Source organism: Notamacropus eugenii, chromosome 2 (assembly GCF_028372415.1).
Source record: "Notamacropus eugenii isolate mMacEug1 chromosome 2, mMacEug1.pri_v2, whole genome shotgun sequence".
Taxonomy (NCBI): Eukaryota; Metazoa; Chordata; class Mammalia; order Diprotodontia; family Macropodidae; genus Notamacropus; species Notamacropus eugenii.
Genome location: NC_092873.1, coordinates 427173984 through 427198415, shown reverse-complemented (window position 1 = coordinate 427198415; position 24432 = coordinate 427173984). Strand labels below are relative to the sequence as shown.

At 40.0% G+C, this 24432-nt stretch overlaps 1 protein-coding gene across 3 annotated transcripts in view; it reads right to left on the bottom strand.

Moving 5' to 3' along the window:
• KCNH1 (potassium voltage-gated channel subfamily H member 1) overlaps nt 1-19385 on the bottom strand; it is a 582340-nt gene extending 562955 nt beyond the window's left edge. For all 3 annotated transcript variants that reach the window (XM_072637864.1, XM_072637862.1, XM_072637863.1), the window contains exon 1: nt 18707-19385. In XM_072637864.1, the coding sequence (XP_072493965.1) occupies nt 18707-18785 (79 nt within the window). In that variant the 5' untranslated portion in view covers nt 18786-19385. The remainder of the gene's footprint in view (nt 1-18706) is intronic.
• Between the last annotated feature and the right edge of the window lie 5047 nt (nt 19386-24432).

Here is a 24432-nt window from a genome sequence, read left to right as displayed (position 1 = left end):
GATAAATGAGAACTGACCATAGCCTGATAATAAGGAACTATGTTTTGTGGAAGTTGAACCAAAGCCTCCTCTATCTTGCAAGGTCAAGACAACAAGGGCTTTGGGCCAGGGGGGTCAACATGCAGAGGATAGTGATAACATTTCCTTCATAGTGTAGAAACAACTGGGTTAAATGCCTACTTATCAAAGGTAATTAGTTAATATGGAAGCTACCAGTGGTATGGGTATGGGTACTCCTCCACTGAAGCCAAACTTGGTCTACTCTAGCTATTGATTGGCAGCTAAAGTGACCTCACTGTATCCCAGAGAATGTTACCACACTTGGGGTCTCCCTGGCCAACTGAAGTCTCTCAGTTGCCAAAAGTAATTCTTATGACTCTACTTTCATCTAAATTCAGCAGTTTAGAAAACTGCATTAAGCCTTTCAGGTCACCCTAGGACTATTCTGTCATTCATCACTTTCATGCTTCAAAAAGTATAGATGAAAGCCTAGCTTATTTATGTTTATTCTCTCCTTCATTTTAGAAGACCTCTCTGCTCCTTGTGGACCTTTTTTCCCCTTCATCTTCTTTTTTCCTTTCAGGAACTTGAATCATGTAAATAACATCTAATTTGCCAGTGGCTAGGAAACTAAACAATGCTTGCTAGAATTGAATCTGAAATTAAAATAAATGGGCTCTGAGCAAAGGTTTCTCCTATGAGCAAGAGGTACAAGCTTTAGTTCAAAGACTTTGGGATATCTGCTTTGGCTTGCCTAGAGAGGTATTCCAAAATCCAAAAGAAAATTCACTGTTTGGAGCTGATGTCTGTTTGTACTGATGTATAAACTCAACAAAATATAATTAGGAAAGTAACTTGCTGCTTAAATAAAAAGTATACCTTCATGCTTCCAGTTCAGAATTGAACATGATCTGGATATGAGAAAATATGCAGACTCTAGGGAGATGATTTAGAATCCTCAATCCCATTTCCGCTGCCAAGTTAGAAGGTTTGGCTGATGAGTCTTATACATATGAATAGAAGTCTCTAATAATATTCGGTTACTATCTTCTATTGAATTAGTGCCACAACTCCTGTGACTTCCTCCCATAGAGGTTACTTATCTGGCAACATCAGCTGTCCAGTACAGAGCTGAGAATCCAACTGTATCTCTTAGAAACCCCAAGTTTTGCATAATAATATGGAATCATAGGACTCTCAGAACCAAAAGAATCACTAAGAGGTCAAGGAAAAAAAGTTAAGAAATAGAAGGAACATTAGAGATTACCTCTAATCCAACTCCTTTTCTGAGTGGTACAGAAACAGAGGCCCAAAGAGGGAATTGACTTGAACGACGTTACACAGCTACTCAGTGGCAGAGCTAATCAATCAACAAGAATTTATTATGCACCTCCCATGTACCTGTACTAGGCAATAAGAAAACAAAGATACTAAAACTTCTACTCTGTCTTCCTCCCTTTTAAAAATGGAAAATATTTACTTCCCTTGACAACAAGCTTCTTCTGGTATTCCAGAGATTTAATGTTATTTCATAGCTAAATCTGTAATAGGTGCTTAATAAATGCTTATTGACTAACACTTACATGGACTTACACAAATTTACTACCATCTAGTGGCAGCTCTTGTATGTTACAAATAACAATTATGATTCCAGGGGACAGATAATGCAATATATCTCCCTCTTCTAAGTGGAGGTTGGGGGTGGGGGTGGACTGTGGGGATGCAACATAGCAGGTGCTATCAGATGCACTTCCTACGTCCATTAGTTTGCTTGATTGTTTTTCTTTGTTATAAGGGAGAACTCTATTGAAAAGTAGCTACTATTAAAAAAAGAATGCATCAACAAAACTAAAAATGTATATTTACAAGGTAGAAATTAAATGGGGGCTGAGGTGGGGAGAAATCTTTTTCGCTCCCAAACCTAAAGTAATAACATAGCTGGCAACAAGTTCTGATGGATATTTATCAATGTGACAAGTCTAAAATGAACTTTTCCCACATTTATGACACTTTAGTCTTACTTTCCAACGTGAGATTTCTCCTATCTTATGAATGTTGAACTCTACCGGAAGACTTTCCCGCATTGATTACATTCAGAGAGTTTGTCTCCAGGATGAATTATCTGATGTCTGATGAGATGACTGGGGTTAACACCTTTCCCATATTCATTACATTTAGGTTTCTTGTCAGTATGACACTTCTGATGTTCAGTATTGGATGGGCTGAGACAAAAGGGCTTCCCACACTCATTACATGCATAAGGTTTCTCTCCAGTGTAAATTATCTCATCCTCAGGTGGATGAAGAGTGCCTTGACTTTTGAACAATCTCTAGGGAAGGAAAGAGACTCTCTGATCTCTTACAGAGCATTGTTGGTGCCTAGGATTTGTTTGTTTTACCTCATACAGAGCTAAGACCTGAATTTTATACTGATCAGAATTGCCTTTCTACTATGGCTGGTGTATTTAAGATACTACTTCACATAAACTCTCTAGCAGATAAAGAATTCTTCAAAGAAAGGTGTCCATTCCTCTGCTAATGAGGCCTCTTGGAAAGTGATCAACCTAAGTCCCTAAAACCTATAATATCTGTGTATAGTAAGCTTACTCAGTTAAACCCACCAGTTTAAAGACAACTGGATCCAATGAAGCACTACTAACTCTCCCCCAAATTTATTGTGGTTTGGGGGAAGGTCAGGAATAAACTATAACACTCATGGCCCAAGTCTTAATCTATTCCAAACTCTATTTCCCAGACCATTAATGAGATAAAGAATCCCAATTAAGATATTAAACCACAAAGGACAAGGAAGGGAATCAAGTAGTGAAAGTATCCTTGGAACTTACACACAAATAGGAGCAATTGCCTATACTTCCTAGGAGAGTTATAATTTAATTTCTGTTTAATCTCTCTGGTTCCAGAAGACAGTCACCTTAGAACCTACAGTTCCAGTGTCATGCTGTTTGCCTCTTGAAGTTTCATTTCTGGGATTCTTTAGGGGAAATATGGAATATAGCTGAAACTTGACTCAACTGTGCAATCATTAGGACCAGCCATAACTCCTAGGTTCAGGGACATCATGTTCATATCACTTCAATGGTCCTGCTTTGCCTCTCCCTTCTATCTCTGTACCATATCTCACAAAATCCTTGGGTCAGCTGTAGCATCGGGAATGAAATCCTAAAGCTATGTCTGCTACATCTCTTTGTAAAACTGGTCAAAGTTAAACATTCACACACCTTCTAGGTTAACTATATAATAAGCTAGAGAAAAGGGGGAGCATGGTGTAGTCTATTGAACTGACATCAAAAGACTTGGGTTCGAATTCCGGTTCTGCCACTTTCTGATTGTGTGGTCTTTGGTCATCTATCAAATGAGGGTAATAGGACTACCTACCTCACAAAGTTGTTTAAAAGCTTTAATCATGGTGATTTCTTGAAGCCTTTCACTTTAGCTATAAGAGTTACCAATAAGAAGAACAGATAACTGAAGATCTTGCTTTCAGCAAATAGAGACAACAAGGATAATTTTGCAGTGACCTTCATAGAGTATAAGATATTTGTCTTTTGGCCACAGCCAAGCAATTGCTAAATGTGTTCAAAGTGCAGGCTGATTTCCCTCATCAAAGAGGAATTAATGATGCTCAAGGGATGCCCTGCCACTCTCCAGAATTTCAAGAACATTGAAATGTTCCCTTTAAAAGGGAAGAACAGGCTCCTACATTAAAAAAAAAAAAGGCAGAAAAATTATCTGAAAAGACAAAAGGGAATCATAACCTATGTCAGAAGTTTGGAGTATAGAAGAATGGGATACAATGAAAGGGGGAAGAACGTAGACATATAGAGCTAAATAATAGAGTAAAGAAGAAAAACAAACCTTTTCCTATAAAGAGAAGAGCTGGACCCTCTAAAAAAGGAAATTGTTTAATAATAGTTAGCATTCATGTAGTGCTTACTATGTGTTAGGCACTGTGCTATGTGCTTTATAATTATCTCATTTGATCACGGTAATACCCTCATAAAAGTAGGTGCTATTATTATCCCCATTTTGCAGATGAAGAAATTGAGGCAAAAGAGGTTAAGTGACTTGCCCAGGGTCGCAAAGCTAGTAAGTGTCTGAGGCAGGATTTAAACTCAGTTTTTCCTGACTCCAGGTCTGGTGCTCTATCCACTATGTCACCTAGCTGCCCGCTATACATAAACTACCAGGAATAAATTATCAGTACTGTTAGAAGAAAGATCATGCAGTCATTATTGGAAGAAGAAACAAGTGGCGGGACTGACAACTCCCAGGTGCAGGGTACTAAGGCATCAGACACTGACATTGACAAAAGAAAGAGCTACAGTCTTCCCGGCACATGTTCAAGATGTGATAGATAACTTCCCCAAACTTGTCAGACCTGATCATTACAATCCACTTCTCAGAATTCATGAGAGGACAAATGACAATGCCAGAAGGTATTTAGAAAGCATTGCTAAAGGTTACAAAATCCAAGATAAGAAACTAAAGGGGCACACATGGTACTTACATCACTGTAGTCTATCAAAGGCAAGTCTTTCTAAAGAGAAAGGCTGAGTCAGGAAGGGATGATTCCTGAAAATGGGTTTTGGATTTCTGTTCCACAGCTTGAAATATAAAAATGATCAAGTTTTGTCTAGGGATGAAATACACTTAATAAAGGTTTTTATAGACACACACACACACACACACACAAATACACACAAATGGGGCAGCTGAGGCAACAGTAAAAGTGCTGGTGCAGTCCCATGTCAGGGGTCCTCAGCTTTTGGCAACACAATGAATTTGCTCAGACCTTGGAGCCACAGAGGGAACCAGGCCACATGGCACCCTACAAGGTAATGGAAGGCCTGGGGTATGGTACACTTACTTATTTGTATTAATCAAGAACAGAGGGAGAGAAACAGAAAGAGAGAGAGAGAGAGACAGACAGACAGACAGACAGAGAGACAGAGAGACAGAGAGACAGAGAGAGACAGAGAGAGAGAGAGCACAGACCAAACTTTGGCAGGCACTGGACCTGTGATTTCATTGCTATATGGAAGTACTAGATGTGGAAACTTCCCCTATCAATCCATGTTGGCATCTTCTCTGCAACTTGTGATATTAGAAAGATGCCTAGTGCACCAAGAAATCAAGGGACTTATCCCGGGTCGAACAGCCAGTACACCTGAACCCAGGTCTTCCTGACTCTAATGCCAACACGCCTTAGAGTAAGCTCCCAGTCCTGACACAGCAGGCTGCTGGTTACTTCACTCAACTGGCTGGGAAGCTCAGGATCTGATGGAACTAGCAGTGGAAGAGGCTAGATGCCAGCACCAGCAAGATGGTAGGTGTGACCATCATCTCATTTACCCACAAACTTTGCCATTTTTCCATTTTTCAATTCCCTACCTGAGAGTTTACTTTAGCACTTAGTGCTTTAATGAATACTTTTCTCCTTTTTGTTGATATAAACTTATGCACTGAGCTTTTCATTTTTTCTGTGAATACATATGGTTGCCAACATGAAAGTGAATATGACATTACTAATAAAATCAAGTGAATGCTTGAAGTCATAAAAATTAAAAGCACAAATGTTGAGGATTGACTATATGTGTGGATGTATGCCTGTACGTATATATGCATATACACATATGTATATATACCTGGAGATTTGAAAATCTAATAAAAGGATTGTTAAACAAAATAAAAAGAGAGAAAGCTGTCCATTTATACCTACCAAGACGAAAAATTAAATAGCTACAATGTAGAAAGAATAGCAATAGAGACTCCCAGAAATACATGAGACAAAATCCAAGAAATGAACTAGTAATAAAACCCATGGCCTCATGCCTATCCACAAAATACGGGTCACACATGGTGAACTAGAGATCCTAGTATAAGGAAGCAAATCAGGCATAATTGGTAAGTATCACTGACACTTGGTGGGATGATGACCCAAGGCTATAATAGGGGTCTGGCAGGATATACCTCATTCAAACAGATCCAAACAGAGAAGAGAAGCATTGTATTAAGAAGATATCCTCCTGTGAGTAAATAAATCCAGAAACAAAAAGAAGGTATGCATGGTTGAGAGTATTTGGATGAGCAATTGTATATTGTCATGGAAACACACGATGGACTACCTGGACAGAAGAAAGAAATGAAAGGGAAATTTGTGAAACTTATCACAAGTCTGGGTCGAAAGCATGATATAGCAGTGATACATGATCTAGTCATCTGCGCAGTCTCTTTCTATGAAAGTAAAGTAGCTAACCATTTCTTGATTTGCCTTCATGACAGTTAAATCCTTCAAAAGGCAGAGAAAGCAATTAGGAGCATTGCTATTGCCTTCTTAATCCTAACAAGGAAAAACTGGCTACTGAAGAAGAAATGATGGGAACCTTGGGGGATGTGACCATAAGAATTTATGATCAAGGACAGGAAAGCCAACTATAGTCCACTGTGCACCTTTACTTTGGAGAGATCCTATATCAAAGGTTCAAAGAAAGAATGGTCTTAGATGGTAAAGAGAAAATCAGCCTGTGAAGAACTAAGGAATAAAAGTGTGAAGATACAAACAGAAACAATTACAATGATGGGGAAAACAAGAGGGAGCTGTTTGTCTAAAAAGATGGAAGTGTCGGCATAGGGACTCATTAAACAACAGATTTTAAACTTATGAAGAGAAAAGGAAGAGGGAAAACTAGGCAGTGCAGTGGATAGTGCACCAGGCTTGGAGTCAGGAAAATTTGATTTAAAATCCAGCTTCAGACACTTGCTAGCTGTGTGACCCTGGGCAAGTCACTTAACCCCTAATTGCCTCCGTTTTTCATTTATAAAATAGATACACTGAAGAAGAAAATGGCAAACTACTCCAGTATCTTTGCTAATAAAATCTCATTTTCAACAGTCATGAAGTCATACAGAGTCAGACATGACTGAATGACTAAACAAGAACAACCTACAAGAAATAAAGGATTGGTAGGAAAAATGATACAAATATGTGGCAGGCTCCTGTAAAAGAGTATCAGGATGGTTGAGTTCAACATTATCTGAAGCTGATGAGGCATTCTAATGACAAAAATGGATTTTTTTCATGTCATATTAGAGTGAGGGGAAGAAGGATCAAAGAAAGAAGAGGAAGAACACTCAAGATAGAAAAATGATAATGGATGATGGAGAGAAAGCAAAATCACTAAACTCATATTTTGCCTCTGAGGTCTCTGCCTGTGACAATGATCTTTGAACTAGAAAGGACAGAACAAAAGAAATTTGATTAATTAGGAACTGTAACTCAAAATCAGTAATCAGATAAAAGGATAACACCTAGCTTGTCCTCAATGACTTTAAATCATCAGGCCCAGGCAATAAACATCCCAGAATGCCGAAAAAAACAAGCAAATATAATTGCTGAGCCGTTGTCAAAATTTTTGAAAGATCATGGAGAATGGAGACAAATGCTATAGAGCTAGAGAAGGATGGCGGTTGCCCCTGTTTTTTAAAATAAGGACAGAGAACAAAGCTTGAAAACCATAGGCCAGTAAGATGATAGGTTTTGATTACTGTCAAACTTAGAGAACACAGCATACAGAGAGGAGTGAGATTTGTGCTAGTCAGAATGAAGGATGAAAGTTGCTATGCTCCAGAGTAATTTGCATGACTCTGGCACTAGTGAACAAGGACATGATAAGTATCTGAAAGGAGTTTCTTAACTCTGATGAAAATAGTAAGCAAATCAAGAATTGTGGTCACTGAGACAAAAGCAAAGTAGTTCAAAAAGCAGACATGACCTAAAGAAATTTGCTGACTAGATGATTTTAGCTATTCATCTGACTCACAAAAGAGCTGGAATAACCCTGATCCTATGGGCTAGATAGTCTCTTCACACATAGTTGCTTCCTCTATCCTCATTATCATCCAGATTCTGGTCACTTCCCAAAAAGTGCACACTTTGCTCTTGGAAACTTGAATTCAGTGGAGAATCAGAAGGTAGCAATAGATTGGCAAAGAATCTGTAGACCAAAGCACCTTAGCAGAAAACCAGAAAATGCCAGCACAGAAGGGGAAAAAATCGCCCAGTAGATGTAGAACACCAACAGCTCACAGTTTGACCAAGAAGGAAGTTTTCAAGACCCGGTGGGAAAAGCAATCTGGCAGAACACATTACCAGACCAGCAGATGACATCAAAAGTGGGAGCTTCAGAGACAGAGATAGAAACTGAAATACAACCCTAGGACCACGAGTTGTCCTAGTTATATACCTTCCCTACATACATTCTCTCTCCTCCAAATTGACATGGAAATCTGAGAGGACAGATTGGGGGGAGATGTCTTTAATATAATTTGTCTGGAAAAGCTAAGAGAGTTCAGTGAGCTGCAAAGCACCATATGTCTCAATAGTATGATACAGCAATTGAACAGAAAACCAATGTAATCTTGGGCTGTAATTATATATTGTGTAGGATCTCGGAGGTGATGTCTACTGTTCTCAACCCTCGTCAGAATGTATCTGGAGTATTATATCCACATCTGACCTCTACATTCTAAGAAGGACATTAATAAGCTGGCAAGTGTCCAGAGAAGGGCAGTCAACATGACAAAAGGCCTTGGGATTCCTGCCATAAGAGGTTAGCTTGAGGGAAATGGACATGTTTCTCTTGGAGAAGAGAAGACTTAAAGGGGCCATGATAGCTGACCTCAAGTATTTGAATAATTGTGCCCCACAGAGGGATCAGACTTTCTCTTCTTGGTTCCAGAGGTCATATATAACTAGGAGCAATGAATAGAAGTCATACAATAACAAATGCAGACTTGATTTAAGGGAAAACTTCCTAACAATTAACATTCCAAAGGCAAAAGGAGCTGCCTAGGGAGGTAGTGTGCTACCTTTCACTGGGTGCATTCAAGCAAAATCTTGGATGGTCACTTGTCTGGTATGTGTTAGAGAAAATTCTTGTTCCAACAGGAGCATGAATCAATGACCTCTGAGGTCCCTTTCCACCCTGAGATTCTATAATACTTTTTGATTTTGTAACCATAAAATACTACATAAGTGTAAGTTATTCTATCAAGCTTTTCCTCCATGAAGTTCTTGAGTTTGGGGAATATAATATGACCCATAGTATTTGTGAATCCCTATAATAACGTCCCATTTTAAAAGGGTCCTCCTTTATAAATAAACCGTAGATGTCAGGAGGCCTATTCATGAACCCTTCAGAAAACCCCATTGTGAGTTATTAGTGCTCCTGGGGTCCAAGCAAAATACACATCCTGTCATTATGAATACACATTTACTGAACAGAAACACCATAGTATGGTGGGGAAAAAAAATCACTAGATTTGAAGTCAGCAGAGACATCAGTTAAAGTCCTGCCTATGGCACGTGTTAGCTCTGTGACTTTGGGCAATTAACCTCTCTGAGACTCACTTTTGGCATCTATAAAGTGAGGTTATGACAACTTTGTGATCCCTGCCACACAGGGCTGTTATGACAAAAGGGCTTGGTAAACTTTAAAATGCCATATATAAACATGAGTTAACATCACAGAGTCTAGCCCAATGGCACCCAATTAGCTAGCAGGTTATAGGAAAGCATCCAGCTGCCGCTAGATTTAAAATTACAAGAAGTCAATCCTCTTGCTTCAGCTGTTTCAAACTAGGCAGCAAGCATTCACTGAAAGTCCACTTTGTGTCAAGCACCAGAGATACAAAGACAAAAAGGAACCGTGCCTACCCTCCACTCCAGGAAGTTTACATTCTAGAGAAATGGAGAGGAGAGTTATAAATACATGTCTTGAAGTGTGCATAAAATAAATATCAGGTAGTTTGGCACAGAAAGAAAGGGGAAGCACCAGAAACTGAAAAGATCTATAAAAACACCTCATGTAGGATGTCGTTTGAGCTGAACCTTGAGGGAAACTAAGAATTCTAAAAGAAAAAGTGAGAAGAAAGGGCATTTCAGGCAAGGGGTACAGCTTGTATATAAATACATGAAGCCTGGAGGTGGGATGTTGTATTCAAAGAATAACAAGATGGGTTATTTAGCAAAATGAGCTGACTCGACAGGCTCTCTTTGCTCTTCTCTCAAGTCTCAATTGATCTTTGGATCAAGTTAGCCAGATTTCTCTTACACTTTCCAGTGCTTTTTCATCCACTGAGGGTCTGTACTCTGCAAGAGTAGAGGAAACTAAATGTAAGGCTTCCTCAAAGCAACCTTTCCCACCCACACAGAATTCTGCAGGTTCAGAGAACACAGAACCTTCAGATTTGAAAGGAAAAAAGTGAATTTTTAAAGCATCTTTAGCTAATGGAGCATGATACAAGCTATGTTACCGTGGTACAAATGTGTCAGATGGCATCCTAAGCCTGCTATTTGCACATAAAACATAATACATAGATATTCTAAAAAGGAATTATTAGAAAATTGCATTTCATCATAATTACCCCCCAAATAACAAAGAAGAAACCAAAGCAACGACTTGGGAAAGTGACTCAGTTTGAGTAATTACACATATAAAAGCTACAAAGCTACTTTCAGCAGACAGCTCACACAAAATGCGTCAGTCCCTACCAGAATTTGTTCTTTTACGGGGCTACGGTAAATATTTCACAATAAACTCCCACTATCTATATACTATCACCTGGATAGGGCACATATCTCCCTGAGCGGTGAGACAATAGCACTTCTCATTTGTAATGTTATGGATGGCTAAAGACATTGGTTTCAGAGGCTATCCAATCAAATCCACAAAAGGAATTTTGGTAAAGAGAGGAAGGAAGCTTCCTTTTGCTAATTTTCAGGCAAACCATTTTTTTAATGGGGAGATGGGAAGTGAATAGAAATTGGTAGAAAGTAAGAGAATTACTTAGAGAAATGATGAAGATGGGAGAAATAAATATGTATAAAGGAATAAGGAAGCAATATCCTACCTTTACAGATAGACGAAAATGTCCCTGATGAGAAAGAAAAGGAAGAGAATGAAGAGAAAAATAATGGAGTGAAACATGGAGGGGAAGAAGGGTGGGGCAGTCATGCTAAAGCAGAAATGGAATAAAAAATGCATTATACCTTCACCCAGGGACATCTAAGTTAGTGGTCCGCAAGTTAAGTATTTAAAAATGTCATCATCTACCAAAGTCATAAAATGTATTATTGTTTTTTCCAACAATAAAACTCCAAGGATAATAGATATGAGCTCTTCAATTATCAAGAGTCCAATCTTTTCATAAAACAAGCTATCATCCCAATGGAACCAGTAATTCCTTGCTTTATGCCTGGTCTTAATATCAGATTGAATGCATTTTTTTATTAAGACAGTAAATTAGAGGGGCAGGGCACAGGAGTACTTTTCACTTCAAGAACAAAATGAAATATTTCACTGACTGTTAGAAATCTTCAACCCCTCCCTCATCTGTTACCAAACCCTGTCCATTTTACCTGTGCAGATTCTCACATCTGTCCCCCACTCTGCATTCTTACTGCTGCCACCCTAGTACAGACTCCATTCCTGCCTATCTGGATTATTACAGTAGCATCCCGATAGATTTTTCCATTTCCTTTCTCTTCTCCACTCTTTCCAATGAATCTTTCATTCCTTTCCAGAAAGATTTATCTCCTCTCTCCTCTTCTCAAAACCATTTAGTGACTCTCTATTGTCTATTTAGAAGAATTCAAACTCCTCAGTCTGGCAACAGAGCCCAGAACCTCACATTTCCAGACTTATCTCTTCCCTGCTCTCCTCTGAGCACTCTCATACTATTCTGCCGCTATTCCTTTGGAAGGATTCTTGGAATTTTAGATTTTCAAGCAACATAGATGAATGGATTCCACAATCACTATCAAATTAAATGAGAATATATCCATGAAAGTTTATTGAAAACCTGCCACCATTAAGTGATGTTGAAAATGTCACTTACCTATTTTTTAAATAACATTAGGGTGGTTGACATTTTTTGACCCATTTCTCATTTGTTCCCTGAGTCGATTTCTCCTTAAAAGATTTTATGGTCAAAATACAGTGTCTAGGGGCTTTTGGAAGCAAGCTTTAAACGAAAGGTCTCAACCCCCAGGGTGATCTGTCTATATAGAAGGAGATGGGGAAATAGATCTAGCAAAAGAGAAATAAAGGTGGATTAATGCTTCTAGATCTAAAAGTAATTGTAGCAAAAGAATGAAAACTGCCTTTCAAGAGTTCAACTTACCTTAAGAACTAGAGGCAATGGACTTGATTAATGCAGTCAAGACTTAGAACTAAGAAAGAACTTTCCTGACAGTCAAGGTTAGCAAGGGAATGTATATGCTATATTCTCCCTGTCATGTCATTAAACTGTATGTTCCTTGATGACAGGGACTATGTCATTTTCCATTATGAACCCTTATGTCCTATCAAAAAGCCCTACATGCAGTAGTTATGTAATAAATATTGATCAAATGGCAAATAATTTCCTAAAATCTCTACTCCTGGAGTTGTTTAAAAGAAGTGATTCTTTAATAGTTCTGGTAGAGTCCTTCCTAAAGGCAAGAGGGCTGGTCTAGATGAAAGAAGGACAAGAAGGAAGGAAATAACCACTCATTAAGCATTTACTTTGTGCCAGGCATTGTGCTAAGGACTTCGTAAATATTAGCTCATTTGACCCTCACAAAAACTCTGAAAGGTCGGCACTATTACTCTTCCCATTTTACAGATAAGAAAACTGAAACAGACAGAGGTTAAGTGACTTAAGTCACAAAGCCAGTAGGTGTCTGAAGGCAGATTTGAGCTCCTACCTTGTCATGCCCTCTATGATTATTGAATGAATGTATAAGAAGTATAAGACTACGAAGTAGCTTCACATAGAGAAATGCCAGCTGTCCCACACAATCATACTGTTGCTGACAGGAAGGAGAGTGGTTCCATGGAAAGAAGAGGGAATTCGGGTTCAAATCTTGACTCTGATCCTTTACTGCCAGTGTGACCTCTGAGCTTCAGTTTTCTCAGCTATAAAATGAGATTAGGCTAGATAGCCTCTAAAAATTCTTCCAATGCTATATGTTTTTGATAACACCTCACATTTAATGTAAAGTTTACAAAGTGGCCTCCTTATAACCCTTGAATTAGCAGAACAAATATTATCATCCCCATTTAATAGATGGTGAAACTGAACCTGAAAAAGATTAAATGCTTTGCACACAGCTACTAAGTATAAAATCTAGGATTTAAACCCAGATCTCATGACTTCCCCAGTCCAGGCAATTAAACTGGTCTTATCAGCACTAATCAACTAAATCCATTCTAAACTCCACCTCCCATCCCCTACTAAAACACAGAATGCTTCTAACACTTCATCTTCTCATTCCATAGACTAATAGCAATCATGACTCAATGTAGTTAAATTTTCCCATCTTCCATTAAGAAGTGAATTTGGTCTTGGCTGAGGTTCATTTCAACCCATGAGTTTAGAGATTATTTTACAATATAAAACAAAAACAAAAAAGTCAGTCACCTATGTTGACCTGCAGATAATCCAGGTTTGTTATTACTCTCTTTTTCAGTGGGACATAAAGGATGTTAGGAAGGTGGGGTTTTTTTGTTGTTTTATAAATATTCCCATGACTCAACACATTTATGAACACACAAAACATTTCCCGTGGCTCTCCTCCTGTTTGCTAACTCATTGTGCCAACAACCTGAACCAGCTTCAAAATCTACAACAACACAGCTGATTAGGCAATCTGTAATTTATATATGTTCACAAATATGTACCAGCATGTGCCTCATTTCACTCCTGCTAATCAGTATGGATTGTTACTATGGCATTTCCAATTGTTAGGATTCTGCTCTACGGTACTTAAACATATGTCCTGGATAGTTTTTTTAATCATTTTGTGTGTTTTCCTGGCACCTAGACCTGCCAACACAGTCCAGGACTAGGGATAGGCTAAGAAGACATCTGGCTAAGGTGCAACAAATGGGGAGTGGGAAGATGGTAAAATGATGGATACTTTTTAATAGAACTTCATAAACACAATATTTTGAAGCCAACCAGAAAATTCTACTTTTGTAGATTGAGGACTTGTTTCTCATGAGTCAAGTTCTGTGGTACTTTGGAATGATCAATTGGTTTGGACATAGATTTTCTGGTTACTACTGATGTGACTGTGGGCAAGTCCCTTTACTTGTTTGGGCCTCAGTTTCCTCATCTACAAAATAACAAAGTTGGAATTGATTATTTCTGAGATCCCTTCCAGCTCTGTGCTTCATCCTTTACACAAGAGCTGAAAACTACAATTGTATTAAGGAGTACAGTTTTCTACTTCAATTCCTCAAGCATTTATTGTGTTTCCATTGTATGCCAGACACTGTGTTAAGCATCTTCAAACCCCACCTAGCATGTACAAACACCTTGCCTCTTCTCTGCCTGCCTTGGTCCCATGGACATCTTACTCACTTCCATGAGAATGTTGGCAGTAGTATTAGGCCACTTTGAGAGGAAGGAAGATGGCTATTTCCAACAATGTACATAACTAAAGAGAGGAGCAAGGTCTACATGGTGCCAAGAAAGAGGGAGATTTTATGGTCCTCCAATTAGCTGAGTACTTGGGCCAACCCAAATCCATCCGCTCTGAGAAATGAATGACTCCAGTTGGCTGTATACAATGTTCAAATAAATCAAGCAACTGTCAAACCTCCCCTCGACTTGTGATTGAGGATGTTTCCAATATTGCCAGGGTTGTTTTCAGTAAAATGAATCCTATTAATGCATCAAATAACCACTGCATCTTGCTCTGTACTATACAGAATCATGTGACTAAAACACTGAGACAAAGGTAAAATGCTGCTCTTCCTTTTGTTAGTACTAGTTTCTCCTCTGCTCTAGTATCCTGTATAGATGCAGTGAGGTAGTTGTTGGCCAAAAAGTCTGTTATTAAAATAATTTATTATATTCCACAGGAAAATTATGGTGCTTGAGAGCAAATGATGTGACAAGGGAGGCCAAGCCTTGAGTATTATATTGGTTTGAGTTAGCAGATCCAGGTCTCCACTTGTAACTCTCCTTAAAACTGGATGTTACCTTGGGCAAATCATTTCCCTTTTTCTTGGCCTCAGCTGCTTCTTCTATAAAATTAAGAGTCTGGTGTAGATGATCTCCAAAGTTCCTTCCAGCTCAAATATTCTATGACTAAAGAAACTGCACCAACTTGGTTGACCATGTCTCTCATTTCCTTCCTCAAAACCCTTTTTAGAAAATTCAATTCCTTTCCCTTCTTCTACCTTCTAGAAGTTAAACTGATATTAATTAATATAGATTAATATCCAATGTGTAAATTATATGGGTCATCAATAATTCTACCAATACTGTCTGGTGGCAAAGTAAATAGAGAGCCAGAGAAGACCTCAGTTCCAATTCTATTTCAGACTCTTACTAGTTGTGTGACCCAGGGCAAGTCTCTTAACCTCTCTCTGTGAGACAGATCTCATTTCCTGAATTACAGCTACTCAGTTTCTTAGATAAACTTAAATTTTTTTTTCTATGAGGAGATGGGGGCTTAAGGAACCCACAAAGTGCACTTTAAGGCTTCTTTTCCTTTCAGCAAATTTTAGCCACTTCCTCAGTTGTTAAGTGGGGATACTAATAGCACCTATCTTCTAGTACTACTAGTATTCTAGCATTCCTGTAATTACAGTAATACTAGTAGTACTATAAAGATGAAATGAGATAATATTTGTAAAGCATCTAGCAATTAATAAATGTTTGACCACTCCCTCTTCTTTATTCCAACCTATTTTTCCCCTGACTTTAAGGAAACTCTGAGTGCAGAAAGGAAGCATAAGGGAATTAGAAAGCATTCAGAGCAAATTCTAGCATCTTGGACATTAACATGGAATTCCAGTAATGCAGGTGTTCCAATGGGGTAAATTAGTAGGGTGTGAAAAGTCAGTGATGAGAAGAAACTCTAATCCTAGCTCCATCACTGCCTGCTGAGCCAGGGGGTTCATTCACATGTCATTTAACATTCACATTCCTCACTTTCTTAAACATAGGGACAGCAATATAAGCATATCTCTCTCAGCAACCTAGCAAGAAGTATTTGATAATATGTTATGAAACGTTGTAAAAATGAACATGCCATTTAAATGCTTAACAAAAGTCACCCAAAAATAACAGAAATAGCACCAATATTACTGCCTTTGTGGAGTAATCCATTTTTAAAACATAAGTATACATTTACAGTGTAGAAAAATAGAATATATGAAGATATAAATGAAAAAAATAAATTGGTGCTTTTAAACTCAGAATACTTAAAAATTTTTAAACCCTAACCCATCTCATAAATTACCTTTGCCATCTAGATATTGATTATTTCAGTAGGAAAAGAGGCAAACAGTTCAGCTGTTGCAAGGAGTACTTTTAAAAAAAAACCTTGAAGGCAAGCTGTTGTCATTGGAGCTCAATTTAAAATGTCACTGCTATAAATGTTCACACATGCTTATTCCATGGGTGTTTACAAAAGGTTCAGGATGGTCATGGCCTATAGTTTCTCTGGGATCTGGTGAACAGGAAAAAAGTCTTCTCTTTCCTCACCTGCAGGGACCCCAGGATAGGATTTACAGGGACATGGCATCTAAGACTCTCTTATTTACGTCAGCAAATACCCACACATCATATGGGTATACCACAGCCTCTGTCCTCACCTACTCAATGATGGCCATTTCTCTCTTCAGTATAAACTGCTCATTAAGGGCCATGATAATTTCTCTCCTACTGAGATTCTCAGATAAGAAAAGAACTTCAAATTCTGCACAGTGATTGGTTCATTCTCCTCTGACCAGTCGAAATCAACAACGTGATTATTATAACATATAAATAATTAACATAGTAAAAATAATACCACTAGCCTTGGTAAAACGCTTTGATTTGAAGATCCAAACCTAATTCCAAGTGTGCAGAGGGAAAATCCACATCTTTGGAAGTATAGGTTCATTATTGCGATTCATGTATTATTAATTACCAGAACCTTTCATAACCTGATAACCATTTTGACCTTGCCTCACAGGCCAACTGCTTTAGTTGAAAAAGAAATCCAAGAAGTGGCAGGTCATTGGATGGAAAAGAAAACCCGCCCCCCAAGAACTGCATTGTTCTTCACCCTTAATATCTCAAGATTTCTAGGAAAGCATTTAAATAATATAGGCTAACCGATGCATGTTTGTAGATTCAGTTGATTGTTAATTTATCATTAAATTAGGAAAAATTTAGAACGTGTATTTATTAGGGAAAACAGTATGTAAGTAAATCAGTATAGGACTATAATACCAAAAGAAAAAATCTCCCTTTGAAATTTCTGCCTTAATCTTACTGGAGGGGCTCACTTTTGTATCCCAGCTGGTTAAGCCTTCAAAAGCTTCATGTTTACAAATTTTAAAACCTCATTTCCTGAATTATAGCTACTCAGTTTCTCAGATAAACTGAAAATGTTTTTTTTTCTATGAGGAGACAGGGACTTAAGGAACCCACAAAGTGCACTTAAAGGCTTCTTTCTTTCGCTTTCAGCTAATTTTAGCAATTTGATGAATGCATTTGCTCTATACCTACCACCTGCGCCTAGTTCTATTTCCTTTTGAAAGGCTCTGCCTCCTTTCTGTTCAGTACTGGCCTCAAAGGTGTTTGAAATCGCTGCTCACTACTGGAGAGAACTTTCTGTAAGGTATTTACATTGAACTAGGTCCTGGGGAGGACTTTCGTCTACAAATGCCCCTGCTACCTTAGCTAACCACAGTTACAGTGGAGCTGAGAGCTAGCGAGAGATTTTTCTGGACATTTAATTAATTAGTTTGTGGGAAAATAGGATCCTGGATTTTACAGCCCAAGTGTGACACATCTCCGCTGTCGTGCGTTTGGACAGGAGACGGAGATGCTACAAAGGGCTGCACCTGTAACTACTTAACCAGCTCTGCACCTGTGCTCTGGAAAACCCAAGGAAACCCCATCTGGCACATGAGCCTGACACTTAACACGACACAGGAAGGAGGCATCCGCCGACCGAGGCTACATCTAGATCTTACCCCTTCCCGATGCCTCTGAGCCCCGATGGAGAGAAAAGATGAACAGCCTACTCTGTGGGACAAGACTGACCAAGCTGGTGCGGAGTTGATAAGCCAAAAGCTCTGCCCACTCCTCCGTCCGCCCGCCCCCACCCCTAACAGGAGGGTAAGCCACTTAGGGCAGGGCTTGGGTGAGGGTCTGCAGCAGGGGAGCTAAGAGAACCTGCAGGGATCCTGGGAGGGAAGCGGAGGTCCGCGGACGGGCGGACGGACCGAGGCAGCTAGCCCGTGGAGGCGGTGCATCCCCCTAGCGCTCCGTCGAGCACCCTGACACTTTTCCAGACTACTTTGTTGTCACCCTGCGGAAAGAGGAGACCCCCAGAAAGGTGCCCCGAGAAGAACTGTCCGAGGTGTGCAGCTTCTCGAGACCTGCCACCACCACCACCACTGCCATCCTCTGGCCTCGCTAGCTAGCCCCTCTCCCCTTCTCAGCCCAGGGGCTCGCTCCGGGAGGCAGGCAGCATCCTCGCCGCCCTCCCCGTTGCACCGGCTCTGTACGAGACCATAGCTCGGGGGGCTGGGCTGCAACCGCTGGAGAGGGGGGCGCGGGACGGCCAGGGGCGTTTGCCGTACATCAATTCATCTACAAGGCGATAGAATCGATTCAAAGGCATCTCTTACCATTGGACCTCCGGACAATATTCTCCAGAAACGTGTTCTGAGGGGCAACCAGCCCCCTCCTGCCCCCAGCCATAGTCATCCTCCCCGCAGCTCTGGGGTTGGGGGGGAGTCCCGACTCGGCTTTTCACGGCTGCAGGAGGCTGGGCGCGGAAGCAGCGCGCGATCTCCGCTCGGAGCTCCCCATGGTCCCCACTGGGACCCGAGCGGGCTGGTGCAGCGGAGGCGGAGGCTCCCTCCAGCAGCCTCCCTCGCTCTCTTCACGCCTCCCTCCCTCCAGCCGCCTCGCAATGCACTCGCTCCCAGCTCCTGCTTGCTGCAGCCGCCTCCGAGGTGGGGGGGAATGGAGGGAGGGGAGGGAGCTTCGCCTGGGCCGGCAGCGGCCCCTGGCGGGCGCAGCTGCCCCCGCCTAGCCCCGGGTGCCCAGGAGATGGAGACGCTGAGCAGGGTGGCTCGGGCGGAGGTTGCGGCGGCGGTAGGGAGTAGGGGGTAGGGGAGAGAAGAGGAAGGCTGGGGCAGGAGCGCCATCCCCTGGACAGAGCCTAGAAGGGCCGGGTGGAAAGAAGTGAGCTTGAGGTTTGATGAAGTAGAAGGGGTTGTCCCTACAGCCTTCTAGTTGTGGGACCTGAACTGAGCCTCAGTTTCCACAACTGTAAAAACGGGAATAAAAATACTTGTGCTGCTTTCCTCAAAGTGGTTTTTTGAGACGCATAGCCTTACTTACATAGTGGTAACTACATAGTGGTAAGATAACGTACGTGAACATTAAATACAAGTTAGTTTGGGAGAGAGACGTAGAGGCTTATTAAGGATCTCTGAATTAGCTACTAGGGGACCTTAAACCAGCTAATCCAGCCCTTTCATTTTGACAGATGAGAAAACTGAGACCCAAGGAGATTAAGTGACTTAGAAAAGATATTTGAAGATGAGCCCTGGGGAAAATAATAGTAATTTAAAGTTTGCAAACCCTTTACATATCCTGTCTCATTTGATCCTCACATCAACTCGGGGAGGTAGGTGCTTTTATTATCCCCATTTTAAAGATGAGGAAACTAAAACTGAGAGAGGTTAAATAACTTGCCCAGGGTACATAGGCTCAAACTTTGGGAAACTTGAGCCCTAAGAAAGATCAGGCTTTTCTTCTTCTTTGTCTTATAATGACATGTAGTTATTCCAGGAAAATCTCTGTAAACCAAATTTAGTAATAGTGCTCACTAACCATTCCTACTTTCTACGTAAGCATAAGGAGATACCAACAAAAGGCCAGGGACTATATATAATGCAATTGTGTGTATATAATTCTCTTTCCCATCATACCTCTTGAAATACTTGAAGACAAGTCTCCATAAACAAAGCTTAGGTTTGGTTTATTTCTAGAGTGTCCCAAAAAGAGATTAATAGGGTCCCTCCTAGAAAGGTTCCCAATATCCAACCTAGATCGGGTATAGGATAGCATTCTTTTCCTCCCCCAAAGAAAAAGAAGTGCTTAAAATGCAAAAGAACCATAGACATATATTGAAAAAAAAACTTAAAATATGCTACAGTGACTCATCTCTCAATGGAAAGATAAATAGGTATTTGCTATTATTATTATTCAGTCATGTCTGACTCTTTGTAACCCCATTTGGAGTTTTCTTGGTAAAGATACTGGAGTGGTTTGCCATTTCCTTCTCCAGCTCTTTTTACAGATGAGGAAACTGAGGCAAATGGGGTTAAGTGACCTGTCCAGGGTCACTAGCTAGTAAGTATCTAAAGCCAGATTTGAACTCAGGAAGTTAAGTCTTCCTGACTCCAGGCCCCAGTGCTCTCTCTACTGCACCACCTAGCTGTATAGATGTAGAAATAGATTCTCTTTCTCCCAAGAGATTGATACATAAAACATGAAGCACTTCATGGAACTGCTGAACAGATATTTCACTTTCACCCTGGAGTCATATCACCTGAGGAATGCACTCAAGATCCATATCTTTTGGCCAGTCAGACATGTGTGAGTCACATTCCTGTTGGTGGTCATTTAGCACTTCTACTTCTCAATGACTCCAGACCTTCTGAAATTACAAGGTGGCTAGAAACCAAAACTGGAAATATCCATCTCTTAAGATTCCAGGCTCAGGGAAAGAAACATAAAGGAGAAGAGTCAGCCAAAGACATCTGAGATCTCACCAGATCTCCAGATCTCACCAGACTCACTCAGGCAGGTACACCTGCTGGCTGCTATATTTCTTCAGCCACAGCAGCTGCTGGGAGGAGGGGAGAAATATGAATTCTCCTTCACTAGAAGTCTAAGAGTTTGCTTGAGTGTCAAGTGACATGATCCAGAGAGAGAAAAGAAGGAAGAGACAGACAGAAAAATAGTGAGGCAGAGAGAAAGGGACAGAGAGAGCAACAGAGACAGACAGAAGCAGAAGCAGGGAGAGAGAGAGAAGGAAGGAGGGAGGGGGAGACTCAAAGTGTCATTGAGTGGGCAATCACTTCAGCTCAATCATCTTCATCTCTTCATTATCACAGGGATAAGGGACCAACCAGTCCCTTCTGACTATAGGGTAACTTCAGCAAAAGGCCAGAATATGTGTTCAGCTCCAGCATCACTCCTAACAGCCACAAAGGAACAAAGGACCAAATGAGAACCTCTACTATTGGATATACTTTAGCTTATCATTGGAAATGGCTTGATCCTGGGCCAACCAGAAGGGGCAAGATGAAATCCTAGCTTTTTGCATGCTCCCGTGTGGTCACCCCCTCAGGACCCAATCACTACCACAATTTTCCCCATTACATTTACTAAAAACATCTAGTTAGAGTGCTTCCATTATCAGATGGAGCGTTCTACTTTCAGATAGTTCTAATTGTTAGGAAGCCCTCTTCAAATTTAAGCTTGAATTTTGCCTCTTTAAAGCTCCCATGCATCACTAGGAATGGTTAGGAAGTGAGCGGCAGAAGTATTTACTTTCTTAGCACCTTGGACAAATCATTTAACCTCTCTTGATCTCAGTTTCTTCATTTGTAAAAATGAGGAAATTGGACTGGATGATCTCTAATGCCCCTGTAAGCTCTTATAGTTCGTGATTCTGTGAATTTTAAAAAACAACAGATGAGATACAAAAAATGTAATATGGCATAGTGTCTAGAGAGCTAAACTTGGAGTCAATCAGTAAACAAACATTTATTAATCACCTACTATATGCCAGACAATGTGCTAAGAACTGAGGATACAAAGAAAGGCACAAGAGGGTGCTTACGATCAAAGAGCTCACTATCTGGACTGGACTGGGGAAGAGGGGAAGAGTCAACATACAAGAAACTATAAACAAATATTATATATGCAGGATAAACTGGAAATAACCAACAAAGATAAGGCTAAATAATTAACAGAGGTAAAATTAAGTGGGATTGAGATAATCTTCCTGTAGAAGATAGGATTTTTGCTGGCACTTGAAGGGAGCCAGGGGATGCCAGGAGAAGGAGGTGAGGAGGGAGAGCATTTCAGGCATGAGAAATGACCAGTAAAAATTCTTGGAATCTAGAAATGGAATGTCTTGTTCAAGAAACAGCAAAAAAGCCAGTGTCACTAGATTGCAGACTACATGAGCATGGTTGAGAGAGGGAGAAGGAGATGTAAGGTATAAGAAGACTTGGATTTAAATCTTGTTTCAAACATTTACAAGTGTGTGATATTGGGAAAGTCACTTAATTTTCTTTCTCAGTTTTCTTATATATGAAATGGGGATAATAGTAGCATCTATCTTCTAGTATAATTGTGAGGGTAAAATAGGATAGTATAACTATAAAGGGCTTAAAGTCTTATATAAATAATACCTATTATCCTTATTATTATGCAGCAGCAGAACACTGGATTTGAAGCCAGAATACCCTGAGTTCAAATCCTGGTTTGGCTACTTGACACTTATGTAACCTTGAACAAGTCATTTCAACTCTACAAATCTCAGCTTTTTAATCTGTAAAATAAGGAGATTTAACTAAATAGCCTTTCAGATCCTTTACATCTCTGAAGATGTGATTCCAAAAATATAATTTATTATTCAACAAACATTTATTAATCACCTGTTATGTACAAAACATTGCACTAGGCTCTATTCTAGATATATAAGAAAAAAGAAACTATCTCCATCTCATGTAGCTCATATTCCACCAAAGGCATATCCTATATACACAGATAACTAAATAAAAAGTATTTTTGTAACCCACAGATGTTACTGTGAGGCTAGGGTAAGCAGTATACAAGAAACTGGAAATCAAAGCTGTTTGCTCTTACTTAATCCTTCCTCCCAATGGATAAAATGAAGAGGCAGATTCCAGATGACACCTGGTTTCTCCCATTAGGCAGTCCCACAAGGTGTGACTTTCCACATCTCAGTCCCAACCCTTAAAGGAAACTGGAGTTTTTCACTGAGACTCCCCTCTCCTAAGTCATACTTGACTGATTTAACAAGGGCAAAAGTTCATGTGGGCCATTTCTATCTATTTGTAGAACTTTTAAAAATGATTAATAATCAAAACTATAAGATTATTTTTCTTTTTCTCTTTAGAGTCTCATTCTGACTATCTTTACAGAAGTTTAATCCCCTGAGTTATTTTGAGTTCTGTATATCTCAGCTAGTCACTGACATCCTCCATTGCCCTTCCTGCACAAATCAATATTCAAATATGCATCACAAAGAACTTATGTTTGTAGTTTTGAATGTAAGGCAAAAATCAGGAAAAAGAAGCAGTAAAATATATACATACAAGCAACTGCCAGCTCAGGCACAGGCACTGTGAAGAAAGTTAAACCTTTATTTTAACTTGTAATGGATCTCGCAGAATTGTAAGTGCATTCTAGTCCCTTCAGAGGTGACTTCTATTCTGTAGAGTAGAAATCTGGCAGCCAGAGCCAGTTTGCAATGCTTAGTGTCTACTCTCAGAATTCATTCACATCATAAAATACCTCTTGGAATCTCTTCCAATCCAATCATAATCCAAAAATGTTTCCCCTGATACATGCTTTCTTCTTCTTTTTCTTCTCCTCCTTCTTCTTCCTCTTCTTTTTCTTCCTCTTCTTCTTCTTCTGCTGCTGCTGCTGTTGCTTCTGCTTCTTCTCCTCCTCTTCCTTCTTTTCCTTCTCCTCTTCCTCCTCCTCCTCTTTCTTTTCCCTCTTCTTCTTCTTCTTCTGCTGCTGCTGCTGTTGCTTCTGCTTCTTCTCCTCCTCTTCCTTCTTTTCCTTCTCCTCTTCCTCCTCCTCCTCTTTCTTTTCCCTCTTCTTCTGCTTCTTCTTTTCCTTCTTCTTTCTTCTGCTTCTTTTCATCTTCTCCTTCTTTACCTTCTTCTTTTCTTCCTCCTCCTCCTTCTCCTTCTCCTTCTTCTTTTTCTTCTTCTTCTTCTTCTTCTTCTTCTTCTGCTTCTTCATCTTCTCCTTCTTCACCTTCTTCTTCTTTTCTTCCTCCTCCTCCTTCTTTTCCTTCTTCTCTTCCTCCTCCTCCTTTTCCTTGTTATTCCTCTTCTCCTTCTTCTGCTCTTCTTCTTTTCCTTGTTATTCCTTTTCTTCTCCTCTTCCTCTTCCTTCTCCCAGAATTTATAGTCAGGTCCTAGATACTCTTCCTTATGTCTGCAATGGAGCCAGATTCCTTCAAAACCTATTTTCATTCTTTCATGTTCCTGAGCATCTTAGGTTACTCTTTCAAAAGGGAGATTGAATTTACAGTGGGGGAGAGGTGGAAATCAGGAATATCATC